This window comes from Crocuta crocuta, unplaced genomic scaffold (genome assembly GCF_008692635.1).
Source record: "Crocuta crocuta isolate KB4526 unplaced genomic scaffold, BGI_CrCroc_1.0 scaffold7, whole genome shotgun sequence".
NCBI classification, from domain to species: domain Eukaryota; kingdom Metazoa; phylum Chordata; class Mammalia; order Carnivora; family Hyaenidae; genus Crocuta; species Crocuta crocuta.
Window position 1 is genome coordinate 9,112,949 of NW_027531904.1, and position 25,118 is coordinate 9,138,066.

At 46.2% G+C, this 25,118-nt stretch overlaps 1 protein-coding gene across 1 annotated transcript in view; it reads left to right on the top strand.

The window, feature by feature from the left end:
* Positions 1–25,118, top strand: part of ADAMTSL3 (ADAMTS like 3) — a 292,158-nt gene that overhangs the window by 160,691 nt on the left and 106,349 nt on the right. The window contains exons 14-20 of the mRNA XM_077774280.1: positions 108–219; positions 5,747–5,885; positions 6,966–7,016; positions 7,479–7,683; positions 11,254–11,401; positions 12,849–12,933; positions 24,990–25,118. The exon at positions 24,990–25,118 is cut by the window's right edge and continues 182 nt beyond it. Of these exons, the coding sequence (XP_077630406.1) occupies positions 108–219; positions 5,747–5,885; positions 6,966–7,016; positions 7,479–7,683; positions 11,254–11,401; positions 12,849–12,933; positions 24,990–25,118 (869 nt within the window). The remainder of the gene's footprint in view (positions 1–107; positions 220–5,746; positions 5,886–6,965; positions 7,017–7,478; positions 7,684–11,253; positions 11,402–12,848; positions 12,934–24,989) is intronic.

Here is a 25,118-nt window from a genome sequence, read left to right on the forward strand (position 1 = left end):
GATGTGTGATGGTGTGCGTCAGTGAGACACACTGGTCTCCTGTGGGAAGGTGCGGGAAGTGCTAGCTCACCGTATGCAGATGGATCCTCACGGTTCTCTCTGTCCAGACCAGGTACATGGCGGCCAAGGACAGTGTGGTCCAGTTCTTCTTCTACCAGCCGATCAGTCATCAGTGGAGACAAACCGACTTTTTCCCCTGCACCGTCACATGTGGAGGAGGTGAGGCACGGACTTCGGCCCTGAGTGTTTAGAGCTCAGAGTTAGAAATGACACACTTGTGTTTTTTGAAGCTGACTGTAAAATGCGTGTGGTGATTGGTGGTGTGTGGTCACACAGCGTCCTACTCAGCAGCCTCGATCTCAGAGGTGTGAACAAATGCGTGTTTGCCTTTATCTTGGGGACAGGTGAAAACAGGATTTGGAAAACACCTTTGACTTCTTGCAAAAAGCTAGAGACGTATTTCCGTGTGTTCTTGCATTTTTTATCTTACATGTTCATAAAGCATGGGTTATTTTTAATTCTCAACGGAAAACCTAAAGAACAGAGAGACCAAATAACTTGGTTAATGGAGGCGTCGGTTCTAACATTTAGATCTCCACCCCGTGCTCCCTCAGGTAGGTAGCTGCCAGAGCATAAATTACCAGAAAGAGAAAGAGCAGCTGCTAAGTGGTCAGAGGAACACCCTGCTTACCGCTTGCTTAGTTCAAGGATTTCACAGACAGTTAAGGAAGGTTCTGGGCTCTGCACACATGCTACACATATTTACAGGCACAGGTGGCAGATAGTCAGCTGTTTAACATGGAGAAAGCGTCTGCCTGGAGGAAATGAGGCGGCCACCAGGGCCTCCGTTACCATAAGTCTCTTCTAATAAACTGAATTTTTAAATTGAGGAGTAAATGCTTCTAAACTAGTGCCAACCCAAGAACCCAAGTGGTTCCTGGAATTGCTAGAAGGCTTTATGTTGCTAACTTCCCCTCAAAGCACCAGGCACAGTGCTGGGCATTTACATGTAGCAGGCCACGTGTTGGGGTGTTCGTCTTTACATCTGTTCTTCCAAACAACCCCAAGAAGGGTCTCTTCGCATGGCCGTGTTAGGCGTGAGCAAACGGAGACGCAGACAAGGTAAAGAACGTGCCCCCGTCTGCTCAGCCGGAGGACGGCTCAGCCGGGATCCGCCTCCACGGCCGTCCGGTGCCAGAGCCCGGTGCTCTCACTGACTTTGCCTTTGTGTCTCCCAGGAACCATGTCCCGCGGCGGGCAGCAGGTCAGGGTGCGCAGGGTGCTCTGCGGGAAGAACCAGGATAAACCCTTCTCCGTCAGCCCCACCCAGCTCAGCCCCAAACCGCTTCTTCCATGCAGAGCTGCAGAACGTCCACTTCCTCGGGGAGAGCCACAGACCGAGTGGGGAGGCTGCCTTTTTTCCCTTAAACTCCAGGCGTATCAGGGAGGGCTCCTCAGCCAGTGTCAGGTTCCTGGGGGTCTGTATGTCAGAGCCCTCTGTTCCGGGTTTAGGCTCCCTGTGAGACGGGAGGCAGGTGCTTTTGTGGGGAGCACTGGGTAGCCCAGACCCCAGAAGGAGTTTGTGTTGCTGAGAAGGAAAGAGAAACGGTCTAGGGCTTGAATGGGGCCCTGGAAACCAGGTAAAAGGTCAGTCTTCCCAGTTACTTCTGCTTAGACTTGGCTTGGGCAGTGGACCGCTAGATTATGGTCCTACCACCGTGGTGCTCCGAGTGGGGTCCCTGGGCCAGCAGCTTCAGGGTCACACGGGAACTTGTTGGAAATGGAAATTCTTGGGCTCCACCCTGGACCAGCGGAACGAGAAACTCTGGGGGTGGGTCCCATTAATCCTTTTCAACAGGCCCCCCAGGAATTTAGGGTCCACATTCAAGTTCAAGAATCTTTGGCTACCAGCTGTAGCCGTATTAATCACCCCTTTTGCCAAATCTGTGTTACCCTTGCGCTATTACTTACTTAAGGTTTTTTCTTTAAATGGACGTTTTAACATTTAAATAGAGGCCCCTGGGTGGCTCAGTTGGTTAAGTGCCCACCTTGGACCCACGTCATGTTCTAATGGTTTGTGGATTCGAGCCCTGCACTGTCGGTGCAGAGCCTGCTTGGGACTCTCTCTCTCTCCTTCTGTCTCTGCCCCTCTGCCACTTGCTCTGTCCTTCTCAAAATAGATAGAAATAAATAAACTTAAAACATTTTTAAATAAACATATTCACAAAAAAGTTAATATTATCTCAAAGAGGAAAACTTAGCTCTTGCCATTATTGAACACAATCACAAAAATGAAGATTTAAACACAACGCTAGAGGCCATCTGTAAGTCCCTGCCAGCCCCTAACATTCTCTGTTTTTCTCGATTCCCCCAAAAGTGAGAATGTATTTTGTGAACATTACAAGCATTGTTCCGAGGCAGAAACTCCTTCAGAGCTTTGAGTCACCGACCTTGCGTCAGTGATCGCAAGGAAAATCTTAAAACACACTTGATCTCCTTGAAAGCTGATTGAGGGAAAACAGGGTTTGGAGTTGAGCCCGTGATCTGCATAAATTCAATGAGTCTCTCCAAACCTGGGCCTCAGGCTCATTTTGGCCAAACTCGTTCTCCAAAAATGGCGTGACGACATTTCCATCAAGAGGCAGTGTGGCCACAGAACTGAAGTCCAGGGACTTGGACCCACTTCCTGGCTCTGCCACTACTTGGCTCTGTGCCATCTTTGAGCCTCAGTCTGCTCATCCATAAAATGGGGCGATCCCCCTTGCAGCACTGTCGGGGAATAAAATGAGATGACTTGTGTCAAGGAGCCTAGTACAGTGTCTGGCAATTAATGGATACTCGGGAAATATCTGTTATGCCCGGATATTTTGGACATATATTTTGTTAAAAATTCTGCATAATCTACAGGGTTGTGGCCGTCCCCCCTCCTGGCATTCTCCGGGGGTGAGTTATGAGATACATCCGTGACTCAGGGTGAGTGGGACATACCCATAGATTCCCTACATGCACACCTTATATCCAGAAGCAGAATCCCACCACCTGTGAGTCAGGTGGGCTCTGGCTCCAGGGATGACAGTCCCTCATGGATCCCCAAATGAAAGCAAAGAGCTGGTGGGGCATTCTTACTATTCTTACTCCGCAAGGAGACAAAGATCTCTTTCTTTTTAATTTCTTCCCTCTCACACCCAGGTATCCAGAGAGACGTTCCCATTCAGGTACGTGAGATGAGAGAGGAGCTTTTCCACTCTGGGAGGGGCATTTGGAATGGGACTCCGCTTAGTTCAGTTGGTTACATTCTTGGGAGGGAAACAGATGTGCCTCAGACTCAGGTGCAGAGGGAGCGACAGAGTCACCCCTGCTGGAACCGTAAATGGGAGCACCTGGCAGTGAGACTGGCTGCCAGAGACAGCAGTGCTGGTGAGAGCAGAAGGGAAACGTCAGGCTGCTTTGGGGGCCCCCCCGGCCTGCCATTTTCTGCACGCTGGCAGAATTCCGATACATTTGTTCACAATATAGGAACCGCCTTATTTCCTTCACTTTTAGTTATCCCTGTACCTCCATAAAATTAGAGAGGAAAATTAATTGTCTCTCCTTAAATTGTAAATACCTGTACGCTCTTGTCTCCTAAAAGCGTGTTTCCCTTTATGTTTCTTTGATTCAAGGAGGTGTAGTCTCGTTCTGTTCTTGTTTGGGGGGAAATAGACACACACGCAAAACCCACAAGGAAAGCATTACCAGAACCTAATTACGTTAGTAATCAAGTCGACATGATTTGTGTCGGTGCCATTTCTGAGTTGTTGGATCAGCAGGCGAGTCAGTTCCCTGCTCCCCAAGGTACTTGGATGCTGGAATTTTCTGGGCTTGCCTGTAATCATCTACGCGGGACTTGAAAGATCAGTCTGGAGAAAGGACTGGATTGATTGCTGCCGCCATCTGATATTGTAGACTTTCGGGCAGATATTGGCACCCCAGTAACATTTTATTGACTCCATTTGGATTTTCGTTCTTGTGGTTTCGACCTTGCTTTTTATAACGCATACCAGTCTGTCCTTCCCCACACCATGGACGTCCAAGCCACGGCGTGCGGAACGCTGTCTAGTGGTTTATAAAATCAGATTCCTCTCGGCAACCAGGCCCTTAAGTGTATTTTTAGACCTTAAGACCAACTGGCTGAGGCTGAGAGCTTAGCATTGAGCCTTTTTTCTTCTCCTGAAGAGCTCATTCTGGTTTTAAAAAATCGCCTTTAAAAAAAAAAAGAAAGAAAGAAAGAAAACTTAGCATGACACTTATGTAGTGACAAGAAACCTGGAAGCAGATCTTTCAGGAAATAGAAGCACCATTTTGTCCGTTGTTTTTTAAATCTCCGGCACTCATCCATGTGGAATGCTCATTCCTCAGAGACCGTGCAATTTTAATTTCATGGAATCGAGAGAGAGTTTTCATCCCTTCCCCTCCGAAGGATTTGGAGGCAGGGGGCGGTGTCAGGGATGGACTTCATTCCTCCCGGTGTGGACAGTGCTTACTTCCCCAGTTAGGGAAGTTCGTTGGCATCCACGGCGCCACGGGTACCCCAGGATGGCAAAGAGGTAAAATGCAGTATCCACAAGCACCGGGATATTGTGGTGGAAGGAGGCAGTCACCAGGCTGGGGGGTGGCTCTCAACAGTGTGTCGAGTGAGAAGAGTAGACAACAGAACAAGATTTAAAATACCTATCTAGTTCCAGCAGGTGCACGTGAGCAACATTGCACAGGGCAGATGCGTATCTGAGAACATATAAACAAGAAAGAGGGGTATCTGGGGGAGTCAGGATGGGAATAGTAAAGATAGAAGTATGAGGAAATGGGGGTCCTGGCGCGGGGCTATGGGGACAGTCAGGAGGCTGGCCACTGAGTGACTCGAGGTCTAAGCATCCCATAAAGGAGTCTGTTGTCCCTTTTTCATGGAAAGTGCTAAGACAGGGCTCCTGGGTGGCTCAGTTGGTTAAGCGTCTGACTCTTGACCTCAGCTCAGGTCATGATCTCATAGTTTGTGAGTTCGAGTCCCACATCGGGCTCTGCACTGATGTTGCAGAGTCTGCTTGGGATTCTGTCTCTCCTTCTCTCTGACCCTTCCCTGCTTATGCTTGTGGTCTCTCTCTCTCTCTCTTTCAAAATAAATGAATAAACTTTAAAAAAAGAAAAGTCCTAAAACGACCATAGTCAGTTTCAGTAATCACTCTCAGTCTCAGCCACATGTCTTAGTCATCTTGGAAGAGGGGCGCCTGGGTGGCTCAGTCGGTTAAACGTCCGACTTCAGCTCAGGTCATGATTTCACGGTTCGTGGGTTCGAACCCTGCATTGGGCTCTGTGCTGACAGCCATCTCAGAGCCTGGAGCCTGTTTCAGATTCTGTGTCTCACTCTCTCTCTGACCCTCCCCTGCTCATGCTGTCTCTCTCTCTCCCAGAAATAAATTTTAAAAAAAAATTAAAAAAATTAATCATCTTAGAAGAACCTGAAGATCATTAGAACACACAAACCAATCCATTTCCTGGACGGAGCCACACAGTGTTTCAGCCTCAGTGGGACTGTGGAGGGGCCCAGGTGCTGGTGTGTGCAGAGGCTCCCTGTGCTTCTGTTGCATAGCTGGGGATGAGCACCACGGAGTTGAGCTCCTTCCAGGGGAAGAAAAGTCAGTGGCAAGGGCTCACTACCACAGGAAGATGCCATGCTGCAGTAGTCACACGTGCCTTTTCTTTTTCCCATTAGGTTATCAGCTCAACTCGGCTGAGTGTGTGGATATCCGCTTGAAGAGGGTGGTTCCTGACCATTACTGCCATTACTACCCCGAGAATGTAAAGCCCAAGCCCAAGCTGAAGGAGTGCAGCATGGACCCTTGCCCTTCGAGGTCTGCACCATTGCCCATAGTGTTCACTCTAGAGAGAAAGCAACCAATTGCTGCCGAGACCAGTCCATCCGTGCAGACTGACATTTGCCCCACATGACCTTGAACGCACACAGGTGGCAGCTACCTGGGTTTGTAGCCCTGCTCAGCGGGACGAGGCTCGCTCACTCAGTCCTGCGCTCTCCTGTCTGGCTGTGTGTACGTGTGCCCTGACACATCCCCCTGTGTAAGGACCCTGTGTGAGCATCTCCTACACACGCAATAGGAAAGATCTCTCCATCCAAGTACGATGTCTTGTCCATCTGCTAGTCATAAATATCTTGAACTCACCATTTTCACTTTTAAACTGGGTCACCCATTGCCCTGTTCTGACTTTGGAAGTGTTCGCATTAAGTTCAGGATAAATAATGCATTGTGCAAGCAAGTTAGAAGTTTTAATGCCAAGGCAGAAAAGCTATGCATAAACTATCCCCTTGCATAATTTAGTACCTGCTGACTTGGCTTGCCTGGGGAAGTTTCCTGGCTTTACTGCAGTATCTTAAAATAACAGCACAATATCAAGTCCTAGAATCCCCCAGACCTCTGCCAGCTGGCTGAGGCAGAAGTGTGCAAATGGAAAAGGAAGCGTTCTCTGTGGATTTCATTTCCTATCACTGACCGCCCATTTCCTGGAACCCCAGGTGAACATAATTATTAATAGAGCCCTTTTCAAAAGACAGATTCTATGAAATAAAATGTTTTTCTAAAGAGCCTGCTGAGATGACAGCGTGTTAGGATCATTAACATATAAATAGCCTTTTTAGAGGGTGAAAAATAGATTTATCTAAATTAAGAGACACCCTTTCCTTTGATTAATATGTACCACTGGTTTCTGTACTTTCATTTAACTGGGAGGCATGTGCCAGAGATGGTCCCGAAAACGAAAAAGGTGGTGGGAAGTTTAGGGGCAGAGTTCACAACACCTGACATATTTAGTCTTTCAGTCTGAAAGGGCTCTGTCTTTTGGGATGTCAGATCTGTGTTGGTTAAATAAATACGTTGATTGATTTGGAAATGACATTGTCACAATGATTTCATTTGTAGCGATGGCTTTAAGGAGATCATGCCCTATGACCACTTCCAACCCCTTCCTCGGTGAGTTACGTGTTTCCGTTTTCCACTCCGTAATTTGCTCTGAGAAGTTTGCAAGGAACTATAGTGTCTATAGAAAGAGTCCAAAATGTAAGAGGGATAGATAGGAGGGCCTTTATAGGGAGCTCAGGGAAAACAGGCCTCAACTCCATAAGGAAGATCTGTTACAGAATCGGATGGGCTGCGCTGCCTCATACAGCCTCGTCTCCCATCACTGGAGACGTCTGGCCATTAGGGAGGGAGCTCAGGCAGTGTGGCTGGTCAGAAACGTGACCCCCCTTTTACACCTGGATGACTAGTTCCTGACTTGGGGTTTCTATGGTTCTAGTAACATTGTGCACTAGTGCTTATAGTCTAGAGAGAGCTTAAAGAATGCTTTGGCAGTACTCGTCATGGTCGCGTTTGCAGGCTTGAAACGAACACGCCAGTGACGAGTAAATGTGTTTTTATTTGTTCGCTTTCGAGCTGGGAACATAACCCTTGGACTGCGTGCTCTGTGTCCTGTGGAGGCGGCATTCAGAGGCGGAGCTTCGTGTGTGTGGAGGAGTCCATGCACGGAGAGATACTGCAGGTGGAGGAGTGGAAGTGCATGTATGCGCCCAAACCCAAGGTCATGCAGACCTGCAACCTGTTTGACTGCCCCAAGTGGGTTGCCATGGAGTGGTCTCAGGTAAGATTTGGGGACAGGGCACTTTATTTTTTACTTTTAATTTAAGTCCGATTTATCGAGATTGTTTCTTTTTTTAAGCAGTCTCCACACCCAGCCCAGAGCCCAACACAGGGCTTGAACTCACGACCCTGAGATCAAGACCCGAGCCAAGATGAAGGGTCAGGCTCTCAACCGACTGAGCCACCCAGGCGCCCAAAGGACAGGACACTTTCAGTGACACCTCAGATTTGAATGAACGTTGGTTAGGTGTTATCGATCCCTTTGTCACGTACCCCTCAAAGGTGCTCACAAAATTAAATACCCCTCCGCCTATATTTAGGTTGACGTCTAAAAGTTTTGACCTTACGTTCAAATAGAAAGTATCAGAGAATGTCATTCCTAACATGTGAATGCTGACATTCTAAAATAAAAGTGTTACAGCGTTAAAAAAAAAAAAAGTGTTCAGCAGAATGGAAATGCCATGTTGATTTCTCTCCTTGCCATCTACCCCTTAAAAATCACACAAAGAGGTTCTTCTTGAACAGTTTGTGGATAGTTTGCTTTTTTTCCCCCTTGAGCTCACCTTCTGAATCCACTCTCCCCACAGAAGCGTATCCCAACATGATGTACCTTTCTGCTATAGTCTTTTATTGATTACACTATTCTACTTTCCAAAGAAATATGTGTCGCATTTGAAATCATTTCATTATATTTGAAATTCATTTATTTCAATTTCCTGTGGCCATAGGCTCCGAGTACTAGAAACGTCTCCCTGAATTATTACTATCACAACATAAGTATATTTCAAATTTTGGTAAACACTTATTACACATAAAAGGTAAATTTTCAGTTGAAATCAATCCTTCCAGAAAACGAGGGTGGGTGGCTTAAAAAATCATCCGTTCCCAGAATGGGTTCAGACCTGGGTTCCACAACAATTTTATTCTTAGTTTTTACTGCCGATTTCTTGTTCTATTTTGTTTTGCATGTGTACACCAGGAAAACTTGTTCTCATAAGTAAACAGAAGCGAGATAGGAAGATTTATTACAGCACAGCCATTCCGTTCTTGAACTTCTGACTTACGTGCCAAAAGTCACCTCGTGATCTGTCATCAAAAATCAACATTTTTACTTCTGTAACCTGCAGAGCTCATTTGCAACTCTCAGAAGTCCCATCCTTATGTTCTGTGTTGCCTTGAGAGCTTTTATACCACAACCCCACATCCCCATCAGTATCGTGACTTTATTGTCACTCACAGTATCAAAACAGGGGTTGCTCACTGAGTCCTCTCGTTTACCTTCCTTGGCTCTTAATACTTTTCATTTCTTTTCAGACATCAAATACATTCTCAGTAATGACAATTTGCTATCATGAAGGGTATGTTCAGCTCCAAAGAGGCGTTCTGGAAATTGTAAATAGCAACGGCATTGTTCGGGTTAAGTGTCCAGCTTCCGGAGGGGTGGGGGCTGTGTGAGAGGGGACAGTACTCCTTTGGATTGACCAGTCCTCGTGTGGTTATACCTTATCATCATACTGTTTTCTTACTCTTTGGGCAGAGTTCTTCTTTCTTTCTTGACCGGTATGCAACAGCCTGTGAAAGTCCTACGTATTTCGAGTTGATAACTCTTGGCGTAGGGGAATCGATTTCCCAGAAATAGGGTCTAATCTCCAACCTCACTCAATTCATTAGAATATTATCACTGAGGTAAGAGGAAATCAGATAGGTTTCCTGATAGTCTTTTTTTTAAATCCCTATTTTTAAAAATTCCAGCGTAGTTAACATAGTGTTACATTAGTTTCAGGTGTGCAATTTGGTGGTGCAGTGGTTACATATATTACTCAGTGCTCATCACGGTGAAGTGCGCTCTTATGCCCTTTTCCCTATTTCACTCCCCACCCCACCCCTACCTCCCGATGGTAACCATCTGTTTGTTCCATGCCTGCCGATATATTCCCTTTCTGGAGAAGTGAGTATGCCAAAAAGGCCTCCATATCCTGTGAGACTTGTCTGGGACAGCGTAGGACACATCTACAGATGTAAGAAAGAATCCTTGAGCTCGATGAATCGGTGGCAAAGTCATGGTTTTGACAGCAAGAGGCACCGGGATGGAATTCCACTCTGTCTCTTGGGAACTGGGTGACCTTGAGCAAGGTCCTTTGGTGGTGGGCTGTTTGCTCATCTGTTGAATGGGAAGGAGGCTACTGGCCTGCAGGCACTTGGGGCCATTAGTGAGATAAGGCCTATGGGGCCGCGCCTGGTCTGTAGTGGTCTAAGCACCCTCAGCCCCTCCCTCAGATGGATCGAGAACTGGTGAGGCCTGAAGTGTATACAGTTTGGAGGTGACCCTGAAGAAGAAAGGATGCAAAATACAAATATTGAGCGTCTCAGTGAATTTTTATTTAGAATGAGCCAAAAATCGCAAAATTTTTAAAAACTGACAATGACCTGAACGTGAACTCTGGACTTTAGTTAAAATAATACATCAGCATTGGTTCATCAGTTGTAATAACTGTACCACACTCAATGCAGATAATCCATAATAGGGGAGACTGGGTGGTGAGGAGTGGGGCATAGCAGAATTGTGGACTGTCAGCTTTCCTGTAAACATAAAATGGTCCTAAAAAATAAAGTCTATAAAGGAAAAAACCACATACATATACACATATGTAGTCCCCAACATATGTATGTAAATTGAAAAGATATCCTAGATTTTGATGAAAGGAAAATACTCCATTTATTAGCAAGAGAACTGTCCAAATCATAATAATTCAAGAAAAAAAATACAATACAAGCTTCATGAAAATTCAGACAAAATAACAAAATGTTTACTTAAAAATTTTTTTAATATATTTATTTTTGAGAGAGTGAGTGTGAGCAGGGGAGGGGCAGAGAGAGAGGGAGACATAGGGTCCGAAGCAGCTCCAGGCTCTGAGCTGTCAGCACGGAGCCCAACCCAGGGCTTGAACTCATGAACCGTGAGATCATGACCTGAGCCAAAGTCAGACACTTAACTGACTGAGCCACCCAGGTGCCCCACAAAATGTTTTTATTAATTTAAACTGCTTGATATTTTGACAGTATTTCTCCTGAGCTTTGGGCCTGAATACAATGGCCTCTTCATATGAACACCGTTTTGCAGGATCGATTTCTATAGATAGAATGGAAAGCAAATCCTTTAGCATGACTGATCAGAATTTGCTTTTTTAATAGATAGTTTAAAAAATTTCCCATTTTCTCAAATTGTTTTGGATAATGTCATAAAAATTTAATCAGATTTGAAAAAACCTATATCAAGTTCTTTTAATATCGAACAGAACAATTTCAGGTCATTTCAGTCTTTCTTGTGCTGTGACCTCATCTGAAATAGTTTTCAGATTGAGGATTGGACAGAGGCCTTGCAGAGGGAGGGGTCCTCACACAGAGGATCCTGGAAAATCAGCTTCCCCCTTCTTTACATAATGTTTGTCTAACCGTCTTTTGTGTTTGATACTCACCTAGATCATGGGCTTTCCTTGGCTTAGGTCATTAATGCCTCTGTGGGTCTCCTCGTGGACGAGAAGTTCACTGGCTTCTCCTTTCTTCTTTAAAGTGCACGGTGACATGCGGCCGAGGGTTACGGTACCGCGTCGTTCTGTGTATCAACCACCGGGGGCAGCACGTCGGCGGCTGCAACCCACAGCTGAAGTTACACATCAAGGAAGAATGTATTATCCCCATCCCCTGCTACAAACCAAAAGGTGAGTTTGTGGGGCGTGTCGAAGTTAAATCAAGTGGTGTCTTCCAGCTCTCATTCGGATATTGCAGGATTTACGTTTCGACTAACCATCTTATGAAAATGGTCTTATCGACAGATGGCAGTTAGACCTGTCCACCTAGACGTGTCCACCTAGACCTGTCCACCAGGTAAAGCAGCTGGACCAACTTGATAAATTGACCTGGGGGTGGGGGGGCTGGTAACTGAGCACTTATCGACTCAGTGCCTGTAGAGCGGCTCCTGTCTGTCTGGGCTTACACCAACATTTCTTGGTGGACGTGGCATAATTTGATGGACTCCCTGCTTTGAAGAAAAAGAAGGTGAGGAGAAAGAGAAAAGGGGGGAAAGAAAAGGAGACGGATAAAGAGAAAGAGGAGCAGGAAACTTCCCCCTGGGAAATTCTTTCGAATTTCTTTTGTTCTTCCTGTTCATTCCCCAGGAATTCTCAGCAGAAATGGGTGGCGTCCACGGGCAGGGAGCCGTGGCCTCACGTCTCCCATATACATTCCTTTCCATACATGGTTATTTCCATGTGCTTTAGTGAGGTATTACCAACCCGCATGCCAAGTATTTCCTTTCTGGAAATGGAAAAAGGATTATTCCCACTCCTTAGTGCCAAGAAGTCTTCCTTAGTCTTTTAGAAAGGACAGTAAAATTCTCCATTATTTCTGGGTTCGTTATCCATACATAGAGCCTTTCAATGAACCATTTCACAAATGCGTATTTACTATGTCCGCCCTTCAGAAAAACCCCTGGTTGCCACGCAAGGTACAAATACTGGTTATGTCATGTCGTTGGTAAAGTCTTTCCTCCTGCCTTGTGCACTCGATAGTACTTTCATAACCACTGGCTCAGTGTCTGTGATTTCCCTGAAGTAGCCCCAAAGTATTTCCTTTCTTATTTCATAATAGTGTGTTCCTTTCTTCATATCTAACGAGGCTTAAAATCACAGAAAGGGGCGTGATGGTCGTACTCGGTAATCAGCTCCCTCGGCAACTGCACCAGTAAACGTTTAAGTAAGCCTCCTCCCAGTTTTCTAAACATCTATGTTATTTGATTTTCTCCATCGATTTCTCTATTCTTGGACGAGAAGGATTTGTGGCAAAAGAAAGCAAGCTGATGCGGTTGAAGTAAGAGCTTTCCTATGTAAACAACAGAGATTGGTATTGGGTTATAAAAGGCATTTTTATGTTCACTTGGAGAACATCTTCAGCTATGCGATGGAGATCATCTGGTTGCCTTGGGATAATGTGTTAGGGGAAAAAATGCACGACAGAAATGTTTGGTTCACTCCAGGAGCCACTTCGGGTCCTGTGATAGAAGACTCCTCTTGGCCTTTGCAAAGCGTGACTGCTTTATTGATGAAATCTTTAGCAAATAAAGATCATGTGTCCAACTGCTTTAAGCTTGTTGTGTTCCCTTTTTCTTAGAAAAAAGTCCAGTGGAAGCTAACTTACCGTGGCTGAAACAAGCCCAAGAACTAGAAGAGCCCAGAATAGCAACAGAAGAACCAACGTGAGTCCGGGGCCTTTTATGGGCGTAATCAGGGCCCAGCCAGTTAACATGATCTATGTAATTCTTGTACTCGCTGGAGTACAATGATACATTTCAAATCCAAATGACCTGAATTTTCAGACTCTAGAGAGCTCGAGCTGGCTGGAAGTCGTCTTTATTTCACAATTCAGCAGTTCTACTTTGGAATTATCTGTGAGAAGCACATAAAAGCACAGTGTGTGTTAACTCAAAGCAGACCCAGTGGTCTGTTACAATTAAGAGATTGGGGATAATTCCTAGATCTAGATTAACACGTATGATTTGACCAAGGACCATGACAATATTATACAAATAAATCAGTCATTCCACGGTGAAGTCATGGCCAATCTGTATAAAACCAATTTATTTGAAATGTATCAGGGTGGCCCACATGATTATCAGGGGACGTCCTGGAGCCGCTGTGGTAAGGAGCAATGCAAAGAATATGGCACTCTGCATCTTGGAGCCTAGAACAACTGCTTTGAACTGTGGGACCATAGACAAGACTTTAGTTTTTCTGTGTCGCATTCTCCTTACCTATAATGCAAGCAGGCTGGACTCCCATCTCTCCACGGTCCATTCCAACTCAGAAATCTAATGACTTCTCTCCACATGTGATTTGGCAAGTCCGGGGTGTTATGGTATCAGCGGAAATGAAGAATTAAGAGTAAATCAGAGAAACTTTCTGGAGGCAGAGGGTACGGACCTAAAGAGCAAGGAATCAAAGGTGCTCTGAGATTTTTCGCCCAGGAGTCTAGAAGAACCACAGCACTGATGATAGACGCAAGTAGTTGCACAGGACAGCTGAGTCCCTGCCACATACATGAAGTCTGTGGTGCTGACCAGCTGCTTACCTAGGGAGTAATCCCAAGTGTTCTAGGAAAAGGGATTTCAAAGGTAATTCCAACTCAGAGCAGGTATTTCTTCTTCAGTGCCTTCGGCAACAGACAGAGCTCCCTGCATTGAAAGACAGCGCATTCTTCTGTTGAACCACAAAAGTTATAGGCAAGATTTTTTTTCCTATTGAGCTAAATATACCTCCTTCAAATTTCTGATTTCTGAAACAGAAAAAAAAAAAACCCATATCTACGCCCCATCCCACGTGACAGGTTTTCACAAACTTGAAGGAAGCTGGGTCACGAGAGTGCGGTCTTTCCCAGGCTCATCCCTCAGCCTTTTCCAGTGGTTTTCATGTGTTGTTTTTAGATCCCTTACCAACCTCATTGCTGTTTTCAGAACTTTTCCACATGGACTAGTCAGGCCTGGAAGTGAACCCAGAGGAAACCACAGACGCTGTGAGGTGAAAGACCCCAGAGTCACTGACTGGAGAGAGAGGGGTTCTGGGCTCGTGACTGAAGCCTGTTGATCTAGAGGAAGGGGGGGTCACAAGAAGTGGGTGACACAGGAAAAGGAGTAGTGAGAAGAGGGAGGAGGGGACCCTGGGAAGGACCATGGTTGTAAAGGCCAAGGCGGTGAAGGGTTTAAAGGGGTGCAGATTTCATAGAAAGCCAAGGAAAAACCATGAAGGCTGAGGAAATGTGATTTAGATGGACAAGAGTCTTTTCCAGTTAATATTAGAGTGGACCATTCAAAGAGTAGAGAAGTAATCATTGCAGAGATTTAAGAAACGAATTCCCAGCCAGAAGGGAGTGGGTATTTGACTATTAAAGACCGAGTGAAGACTGGTAGTCAAGTTGATGGGAAGAAGTGGTTGTATGTATGTTTGTGTATTGTTGTTTTTATTTGAAGTTAGGATGACCTTAAATATATTAACAAGATAGTAAGGATTGTAGACAGGTCGGTTGACACGTCTATACCTCCCAGCTATACAAGGAGGATCTTGGGCTCACTGCCACTGGAACCTTCTCCCCACTTCCATCTCCTGTGATTCTGTTAAGGGAAGGAGAGAGAGAGATTCGAGACACCCAAAAGGGGGTGTGTCGTTGTGAGGCAAGGAAGACCAGAGTTCTCCGTCTGGGGTGACACGTCTTACTAGGATCTCCTGTCCCCAGAACACAACTAGATCATAATGGCTGTTCCTTCTGCATGTCCTCTCTTGGCTAATGTGATTGCTGTCTGGTTCCCCAGACCACAAGCCTGGAGCCGTTCTTGCCTCTCATTCTTCCCTTCTATGTCGTTAGCTACTGGCCGTGCCAATCGTACCCACCCAAATCTGTCTCCTTCCAGCTCCTTCTCTCTGTTCTACTACCATCCTCTCCAGATCCTGAACTTACTTACCAGGATGCTTCCAGAAGCCTTCTGATTAGCTTCCCACACAGTCCCTTCGAACCTACCCATTCCACAGCTCCTGGACTAGGCCAGCTAAGGCACAAATCTGATTTTTTTCCTTCCAACGTTGAGAATACCCCAAGGGTTCCCAAAGCTTTACACTCGTTGGCAAGGCTAGTGGGACTTAGCGGGAGCCGTCACCCTTCCTGGCTCCCGGCCTCATCCCTGACCACTTCCTTACTTTGCCTTGAGTGGGATGTTCCAGCCACACGGAACTGATGGCTGTGCCTGGCCTGCGTCAACTTGCCACTCACATCCACATTGCCCTTGTACTAATTCTCTTCTCTGAGTGTAAATTTCATCAAAATCACCAGTGGTGCTACCTGAATGCAGATTTCTGGGCCCCACAGGACAGACGCTGGGGGGTGGGGCTTAGTCACTAGACTGTTTTCAGCTCTGACAGATAACTCTGTGTGTGTGTGTGTGTGTGTGTGTGGTAAAATATGCATAACAAAATAGATGGGGGAGGTGTAGAGGTACAAACTTCTAGTTATAAAATAAGTCATGGGGGTGAGCAGAGTACATAGTCCGTCATATTTAATCACTTTGCATGGTGACTGACAGTGAGGACGCCCACCGTGGGAATCGTGTCATAACATATAAAAATATCAGCTCACTTTGATGCACACGTGAAACTGCTAGAATATTGTATGTCAATTGCACTTCAACTTAAAAAATTACCTCTTTAACCATTGTTAAGGGCACGGTTTAGTGGCAATAAAGTACGCTGATGCCATTGTGTGACCACCCACCTCCAGAACCGCTTCATCTCCACCCACATACACTTCGTACCGTTAAGCACTAACCCCCCATATCGCCCTTCCGGTCCCCCGGCCCCCAGCGCCTCCATTCGACGTTCTGTCTATGGCTCTGTCACCGGCGTTTTTAGTCAGCACGCCAGGTGACTGGGGAGGGTGCGGCCAAGGTTGGGAAACACTGGATCAGAGTCCCAAGGGCCTCTTTCAAGGTCTGAAAATCCTATTCATTTTTTTTTTTAATTTTTATTTATTTTAATGTTTATTATTCAGTTTTAGAGAGAGAGGGAGAGAGAGAGAGACAGCATGAGCAGGGGAGGGGCAGAGAGAGGGAGACACGGAATCTGAAGCAGCTCCAGGCTCTGAGCTGTCAGCACAGAGCCCGACGCGGGGCTCGAACCCACGAACCCCGAGATCATGACCTGACCGGAAATCGAGTGGGACACTCAGCCACCCAAGCCACCCAGGCGCCCCCCATTCGTGTCGCTGGAGGAGCAGTGCCACGTAAGCTGTGGGCGATCTGGACCTCATCTTCATTCCAGGCCTGCTCAGCCCCCTCCCCACTGACTCCCCCAGCCCCTTTCCTCCAGAAAGACCCCACTCTGCTCTCTGTGGGAGACTGAGCCCGANCCGCGCCGGCTGTGCGGTGTGAGGCTCGCCGTTCCCTCCGGCCGCCACTGCTGCCCCCGTTCACCCCCGTTCACCCGCGTTTGCAGTCAGACGGCAGCCACCTCAGCTCCCGGCGCCCTTTCCTAACCGCTGGCCTCTGTGTGTGGGGCGCTCGCCTGGCGGCGACAGGGCAGGGGGCGCTGCTGCAGCTCAGAACCTTCGAGAAAGCCTGCCAAGCCCGCCTGGAGAGGAGCAGTATCTCTGCCTCCGTGGTTCGCCCCGGCCTGCGCTCTGAGTTTTCGCAGGGCGTGGATAAAATGACGGCTCGCAAAGCGAAGCCCCGACCTTCCAGCTCTGCGGGGCGTGCTGACCGTCGTCCCTGGAGACCTCGCTTTCTTCGGGGTTCACGATGCTTCCGCGGCTGGGTTCCCCCTTCTCCCCGTTTTCTTAGATGAAAACCAAGGCAGTAGGGCCGGTGCGGGGCGCTTCGGGTGCCGTCTTCACGCCCTTCTCCGTCCCGGCCTGCGGAAGCGGGTCCTCCGGCAGGCCGCGGGCCTCACCACAGTCCTAACGGCTAATCTGCGGGCGTCGCTCGTGCCAGGGCCCACGTGCTGGGTTAGCTCAGTTCCGACAGGGCCCCCGTGGCGAGCTGCGGTCACGACCCGCGCTTTCGGGCGAGGACGCCGACGCACAGAAGGGTCAGGGAGGGGCTCCGCTTGGGGCGCGAGGAAGCGCCTCGGTGTTGCTTCACGAGACCGACGAGAGGCCGGTTCGACTGAGTGTCCGTTACGGGCCGGGGACTCAGGGGCAGCTTCCGGGAGCGGCGGAGACGCAGCGGGCGTCGCGAGAGCCGCCTGACAAGCATGAGGANATGTGGGGGTGCCGCGCCCGGATGTGGGGGGGCCGCGCCCGGATGTGGGGGCCGTGCCCGGATGTAGGGGCCGTGCCCGGATGTAGGGGCCGTGCCCGGATGTGGGGGGGCCGTGCCCGGATGTGGGGGGGCCGCGCCCGGATGTGGGGCCGCGCCCGGATGTGGGGCCGCGCCCGGATGTGGCGCCAGGCCTGCACGCTGACGTTCAGGGTGCGGAGAGGGGCCGGTGGGGGACAGAGGTGGTGATGGCAGCAGGGAAGGAGCTGGACGATGAGCGCGTCTTGGACGCCTTCTCGGCCACTAAGGGCTTGGACTTCATTTGAAGGCAGTGGGAGGGTTTCCCGAGAATGTCATCATGATTACATTTTATTTTATTTATTCATTTTTAAATTTTATTTAAATCCAAGTTAGTTAACATGTAGTGTAATCATGGTTTCAGGAATAGAACTTGGCGATTCATCACCTACACGTAACACCCAGGGCTCAGCCCAACAAGCGCGCTCCGCCGTGCCCATCCCCCGTCGAGCCCCTCCCCCGCTCAGACACCCCTCCGGCAGCCCTCCGTGGGTTCTGTTTAACAGCCTCTGGTTTGCCTCCCTCTCGGATTTTATCTTAGTTTTCCTTCCTTCTCCTATGTTCATCTGCGGTATTTCTTAAATTCCACATGGGAGTGAAATCTTATGGTGTCTTTCTCTGTCTTATTTCACTCAGCGTAGTACACTCTGCTTCCACCCATGTTGCAAATGGCAGGATTTCACTCTTTTTTCTTTATGTTTATTTATTTTGAGAGAGAGACAGAGCGTAAGTGGAAGAAGGTTAGAGAGACACAGAATCTGAAGCAGCTCCGGGTTCTGAGCTGTCAGCACAGGGCCCGATGTGGGGCTCGAACCCACGAACCGTGAGATCATGACCTGCGCTGAAGTCAGACGTTCAACTTAGTGAGCCACCCAGGCACCCCTTTCTTTTAAGAGAGAGAACGCACGTGCGTTCACACACATGCGTGAGGGGGGAGGGGCAGAGGGAGAGAGACAGAGAGAGAGAGAGAGAGAATCCCAGACAGGCTCCACGCTCAGCAGGGAGTTGAGCATGGGGGTTGACCCCAGATCGTGAGATCATGACCTGAGCTGAAATCAAGAATCAAGATGCTAAACTGACTGGGCCCCCCACTTATGATTTTTAACAGCATTTCTTTCCTCTAGCTTATTTTATTATGAGACGACAGTATATAATATATAGAACATATAAAATATGTATAATTGACTGTTTACTTTATGGGTAAGGGTCCAATAGGCTATTGGTTAAGTGTTTGGGGAATCAAAAGTCATATGTGGATTTTTGACTGTAATTGGGGGGATGAGGAGAGAGTCAGTGCCCCTAACCCACGAGTTATTCAAGGGTCAACTGTATTTTTTATGTTTTCATGATTTACATTTAACTTTGATCCATGGGGAATTTACTTTGACGTGGGGTATGTGGTCTTGGTCTAACTTAATTCTCTCTCGAATAACTAACGAACTGCCCCAGCACTATCTAGTGAATAATTTGTACTGCCCATGTTGATTTCATAGTATCTTCATTGTGTAAATGGACTACTCCATTGTCAGCACCAGAGTATCCTGCAGGAATTCCTGCAACTTTTTAGTGCCTTTTTCTATCAGGCTTTGCAAGTGCTATGTCTTTGTTATTCCTTTTAAACTGCTCATGACTGCCCTCAACTAGCCTCCCATAAAACCTTAGAGTTGTCTGTTTCCAGCCTCCTCCCCCCACCAAATTGGATCGGAACTGTGTTCATTTGCCAAATCAATTAAAGGGGGATGAACATCTTTAGTTTTGAGTCTTCCCATTGAGAGGCATGTGGTCTTCTCTCCAGTGAATCTGATCTCTGGGGTTAGAGCCCATTCAGTGTTTTGTGATTTTAATCATATCAGCCCTGCACTTTCTTATAGAGTGTTTATTCACAAGCTCCTATGTTAAGCCTCGGTTTTTTTCATCTGCAAAATCCGGAAAATAACAGTACTTGTTCATAAGGCTGTTGTGAAAATTACATTAAATAATAAATGTAATATTCGTTGCACAGCAGCAAGCATTGGCTGAATTTTGAGAAACATGATAATTTTAGGATAGATAGGTAGGGACTTTTTAAATTATTATTAATTTAGAGAGAGAGAGAGAGAGAGACCACAAGTGGGGGAGGGGGCAGAGGGAGAGAGAGAACTTTCAGCAGGCTTCATGCTCAGTGTGGAGCCCAACTTAGGACTTGATCCCTTGACCTTAGGATTTTGACCTGAGCTGAAATCAGGAGTCAGACGCTTAATTGAGTGAGTCCCCCAGATGCCCCATGCATAGGGACTATTTCCTTGAACTCTTAGTTTTTTCTAAAAGTTTTCGATAAACTATACTGTTTTCCATAGTTATCAAGTCATCATCAAAGAATAACTTCATCTCTTCTTTTCTAAAACTTATACCTTTTACCTTTTCTTACCTCACTTTGTTATTCCTTATACTTTTGACATTTCCGAAGACATTTCATTTGTAGCTTGTATAGATTTTGAAATTAGAATCTTGGTATTTTAATAGGAGAGTTTAATTCACTTAAACTTATAATGATTGCCAATAGTTCTGGCCTCCATTTTAAGTATCTCCTTGTTTCTGATGATTTTCTAGATGATGTATGCTTTCTTGATTCATTCTCTCCAGTAACTGGAGATCAATCCTTTGTAATTTCACCTTTTTCTATTTTTTTTTTATCACCAACATCCCATTTTTGTTGACTTCTCCATGTCAAAATGAGTAAATTGACATAACTTGCTTTCTTACCGACCTATTTCAAAGCCCCAGGTTTCTAAAACGTTTTTTAGCCAACTGTTTTCCTTTTCTATGGCTGCAGTAGTGATTTACCAGTTCTATAGGTCAGGAGCCCAGTAGGCTGAAACAATTCCTCTATGCTGGTGCCCACTAAGCCAAAATCAAGGTGTCTCTCAGCCTGAATGCCTGTCTGGGGCCCTGAGGGAGAATCTCCTTTCAGTCTTATTCAGGTGGTTGGCAGAATTCAGTTCCATGTAGTTGTAGAATTGAAACCTCCATTTCCTTGCAGGCTATTGGCCGGGAGTTGTTCTCAATGTCCAGGGGCCTCCTGCATTCCTTGGCTCCTGGCCCCTTCCGTCTCTGAGCCAGCAACAGCAGCTGGAGAACCTCTCATGCTCTGAATCTCTTGCACTCTTTTCCTGCATCTCTCTGACTCCGGCCAAAGAAATTTCTATGTTTTTAAGAATGTGTGATTGGATTATCTTGCTAGGATAGTCTCCCTATCTTGAGATCCATAACCTTAACCACATCTGCAAAATTCCGTTTGCCATGCAATATAACATATTCATAAATTCTAGGGACTAGGGGGTGAGCATCTTTGGGGTGGCCATTATTCTGCCTAAAACTCTAGGGTTTTATGTTCATCACTTTTTATCACTTTTTTCTGGGAGATGGTGTGCCTCTCCAAGCTGTATTTTAGGCACTTTTTTTTTTTTTTAACATATTTTATTTCTGAATACTTTGTCATGTGCTGGAACCTGGACTTGAAGAATCCAGGAATCTCCAATATTGGATTATTTCAGTTCTCTCTCATTTTGTCTCTAAAAACTGCCCGGGCGCCTGGGTGGCTCAGTTGGTTGAGTGTCTGGCTTCAGCTCAGGTCATGATCTCACAGTTCATGGGTTCGAGCCCTACACTGGGCTCTGAGCTGACAGCTCGGAGCCTGGAGCCTGCTTCCGATTCTGTGTCTCCCTCTCTTTCTCTGCCCCCCTCTCACTCCCTCTCTGTCTCAAAAGATAAATTAAAAAATAACAAAAAAAGCTCTCTCTCCCTCTTGCTCAACTCTGCATGCGCTTCTGGGTCTCCGTGTCCTTCATATGATGGTCAGCCCTGTTTCCTCTGTGTTTCCCTGATTCTGAGTCCCAGCTTAGATTTGTGACCGTGTCCATAGGTCTCAGTTAATTTCTGCAGCTCTCTAGTTTTCCATTTTATTCTGCCATTTTATCCTCTCATGAATAAACTCTCACATTAGTGAGGTGCTACTCTTTTGAAGTTCTTCTGTTGTGCTCTTTCTCTCCGGCTGTGTTTTGCCCAGACGTGGCGCTTCAGATGTTTTCATGCAGCTCTGTTTCTTTTTTCCATCCTTAAATTTTTTTTTTTTCTGTGAGGGAAAAACAAAACCAAACAAGATTCAGAACTGCATGAATGCTGTAATATATTTTGTTTAAACAGAGGCAGCTGGGTGGCTCAGTCAGTTGAGCGACCGACTTGATTTCAGCTCAGGTCATGATCCCAGGGTTGTGTGATTGAGCCCCATGTTGGACTCCACCCTGGGAGTGGAGCCTACTTAAGATTCCTTCTCTCTGTCTCTGTCTCCCTCCCTCATCCCCCGGCTGCCCCCCTGCCACTCCCCCTGCTCATGTGCTCACTCATTCTCTCTCAAATACAAAAAAATTCTTTGACAGTAATGAGGCACCTGGGTGGCTTAGTCAGTTGAGCATCTGACTCTTGAGTTCAGCTCAGGTCATGATGTCAATGTCATGAGATTGAGCCCCATGTCTGGCTCTGCGCCGACCATGTGGAGCCTGCTTGAGATTTTCTCTCTCTCATCTCTCTGCCCCTCCCCTGCTTGTGCATGCACTCTCATGCTCTCTGTCTTTCAAGATAAACATTTTAAAATAAATAAACAATAATAATAAATGAAAAATTAGAAAAATCCACAACTAACATCATGCTAGTTCGTACATGAAGTTTGAATTGCCACAGCTTTATTTCCCCCCTTTAAACCACTCATGGCTAATTTGGACAGCTCTCACATCCGGTTTTTAAGAGGACCCCTAAAAGAGTCTCTGAAAGTCAACTTGGAAGGTCCAGGACACCTTACAAAAAGCACTGGATGTGACCATCACTTGCCCTGTTGGGAACTGAAGTGAGCCTTCCCTCCAGCCCCATCTTCTAACAGGGCTCTGAGTCACAGGAGACACACGGGTGTGGTGTGAATGAAAAGAATCTACATCTCAAGTTTTGGTTTTTATTACTAAGGAGAGAGGAAGGGGAAAACAAGGTGGTCATAAAAGTGCAGTGTGCACATGGTTAGAAAATTCAAACCTTTTAAGGCTATAAACAAAAGGGGAAGCCCCCTCATTATACACTGTAGACCCTGACACATGTGATCGCTCCCAGAAAAGAGACATTATATGTAAATCACATGTAGACATCTGTGCTGTAAATGTGTATACCAGTATATAACATATATACTACGTATACATACGTATGCCTTTCTGTGTATGTTTAGACAAAAGATGCCAGTATAGAAGCCACCCCATACTTCATTTAACTGTCTCTAAGAAGAGACTATTCCTTCTGAATTAATCGGCTTCATATTATTACATTGGATGGATGCCTCATCTTAAAATTAATCAGGCATTTTCTTTCCAGTTCTACCGGGAAAAACAGCAAGGAGAGAGAAGAGCATTGTGCAGATATGCCAATACTCCTCCCTGCTGGGAAGTTGGGTGAGCCCTCTCCTGGCCAAGGTTAGGGGAGGGAGTTCTACACCAATACTCTTCAATGCAGTAAACAGAACTTGGAGGGTTTACTGGTAGTTCTTTACGGGGCTCATGTATCCCAGTGGAGTTTCCTTCTGCTGATTGGATTGTGGACAAGTGTGATGAAGTCTTGTCCAGGGAGAGAAGGCTGGAGGGCTCTGAGAGACCCTTACTACCCATTCTGAGATTTTGAACATGAGCCCTTGGAACTATATCTTAACCATTTTCTGGAGTGACTTAGCACATTATCCTGTGAACAGGCATCTGTATTCACTTATACTTAGGAAATGATGCACACTACATCCCCTGTAGGCATTTATAGCATGCGTTCATAGATCATAGTCTTTGGAAAACTTTTGCAGTAAATAAACCTGTTGAGCATTATTGTGCCCTTAGTTTCCCAAACTTATTCTATCATTGAGCTCTTCCTTGCCTGTCACTTGTGAATATCTCACGATGCAAGTGTTGCTTCAGGATAACTTAAATACATGTGCCCCTACTGAATCGATGCTGTTAAATTCAGTGCAGGAATCAGTAAACATCTTCTGCAAAGGCCCAGATAGTAAATATTTTAGGCTTTGTGGGCCAGACAGTCTCTGTGGAAAATCCTCATGTCTGCCATGTAACATAAAAGTAGTCATGAACAATAGGAGAGCAAGTGACCATATGTGTACCAATAAATCTACAATTATGGGTACTTTAATTGAATTTTACGTCATTCATAACATATTATCCTTCTTCCCTACCCCCCAACCATTTAAAACTATAAAAGTCATTCTGTAGTCTGTAGAGAAACAGGTGGGTGGGACTTGACCTACAGGCCATAGATTGACAAGCTCCGATTTAGTGGGCAATAATTCAGGATCAGAAATACTTTATTCAGCCATATTGTGAAATATCAAGGATATTTTCAAGAAGATGAAGTTTAGTGTATTTATGTAAGTAGGAAATAATATGAAAGCTTCATCTACTCTGCAGAAAACATTTATCTTAAATACTAAGAGTTTAATAAAGCTCTATCTGTTAAAGGATAAGCCTGATAAAGATTTGTTGAATAAATATTGATGAAAATTTCTCCATATTATAGAAGAACTCAGATTAGAAAGGACAATTACATTATGGTTTACTTATTACCAAATTTTTAAGAAACCTAATTTTAATACTGCTGTACAAAGGGAGATAGCACAGCATTTGAGGTTTTTCTAATATTTAAAACAAATTTTAATGTTTATTTTTGAGAGAGAGAGAGATAGAGACAGAGCACAAGCAGAGGAGGGAAAGAGAGAGAGGGAGACACAGAATCCGAAGCAGGCTCTAGGCTCTGAGCTGTCAGCACAGAGCCCGACACGGGGCTTGAACCCACAAGCCATGAGATCATGATGTGAGCTGAGGTTGGATGCTTAACTGACTTAGCCACCCAGGAGCCCCTGAATTTTCAAATGGATGCAAACATCGGGGGCACCTGCATGGCTCAATCAGTTAAGCATCTGACTTTTGATTTTGGCTCAGGTTATGATCTCATGATTCGTGAGTTCGAGACCTGCATTGGGCTCTGCACTGTCAGACTTGGGACTGTCTGTGTCTCCCTCTCTCTCATTCTGTCTCTCTCTGACCCAACCCCTGCTTGCTCTCTCCCTGTCTCTTTGTCTCTTTCTCTCTCTAACCCACCCCTGCTTGCTCTCTCTCTCTCAAAATAAATAAACTTAANAAAAATAAATAAAATAAGTAAATAAATTTAAAAAATAAAATGGATGCAAACATTTACTCCAGTGGAAAATTCTGTTGCCAATAAGATTTGAAAATTCGTTAACAACATGGTTGAACCTCAGGAAAAATACGGCCTTTCAGGTGTCCGGGATTCCCCCTGAACAGTCATCTCTTCCCTGCGGACAGTGCTGTGGCCGCTGGGCGTGTGTAACGGTGACTCCGGGTTTTCCGCAGGTTCGTCCCGGAGCCCTGGGCGGCCTGCAGCGCCACGTGCGGGCCGGGCGTCCAGGTCCGAGAAGTGAAGTGCCGCGTGCTGCTCACGTTCACGCAGACGGAGACCGAGCTGCCCGAGGAAGAGTGCGA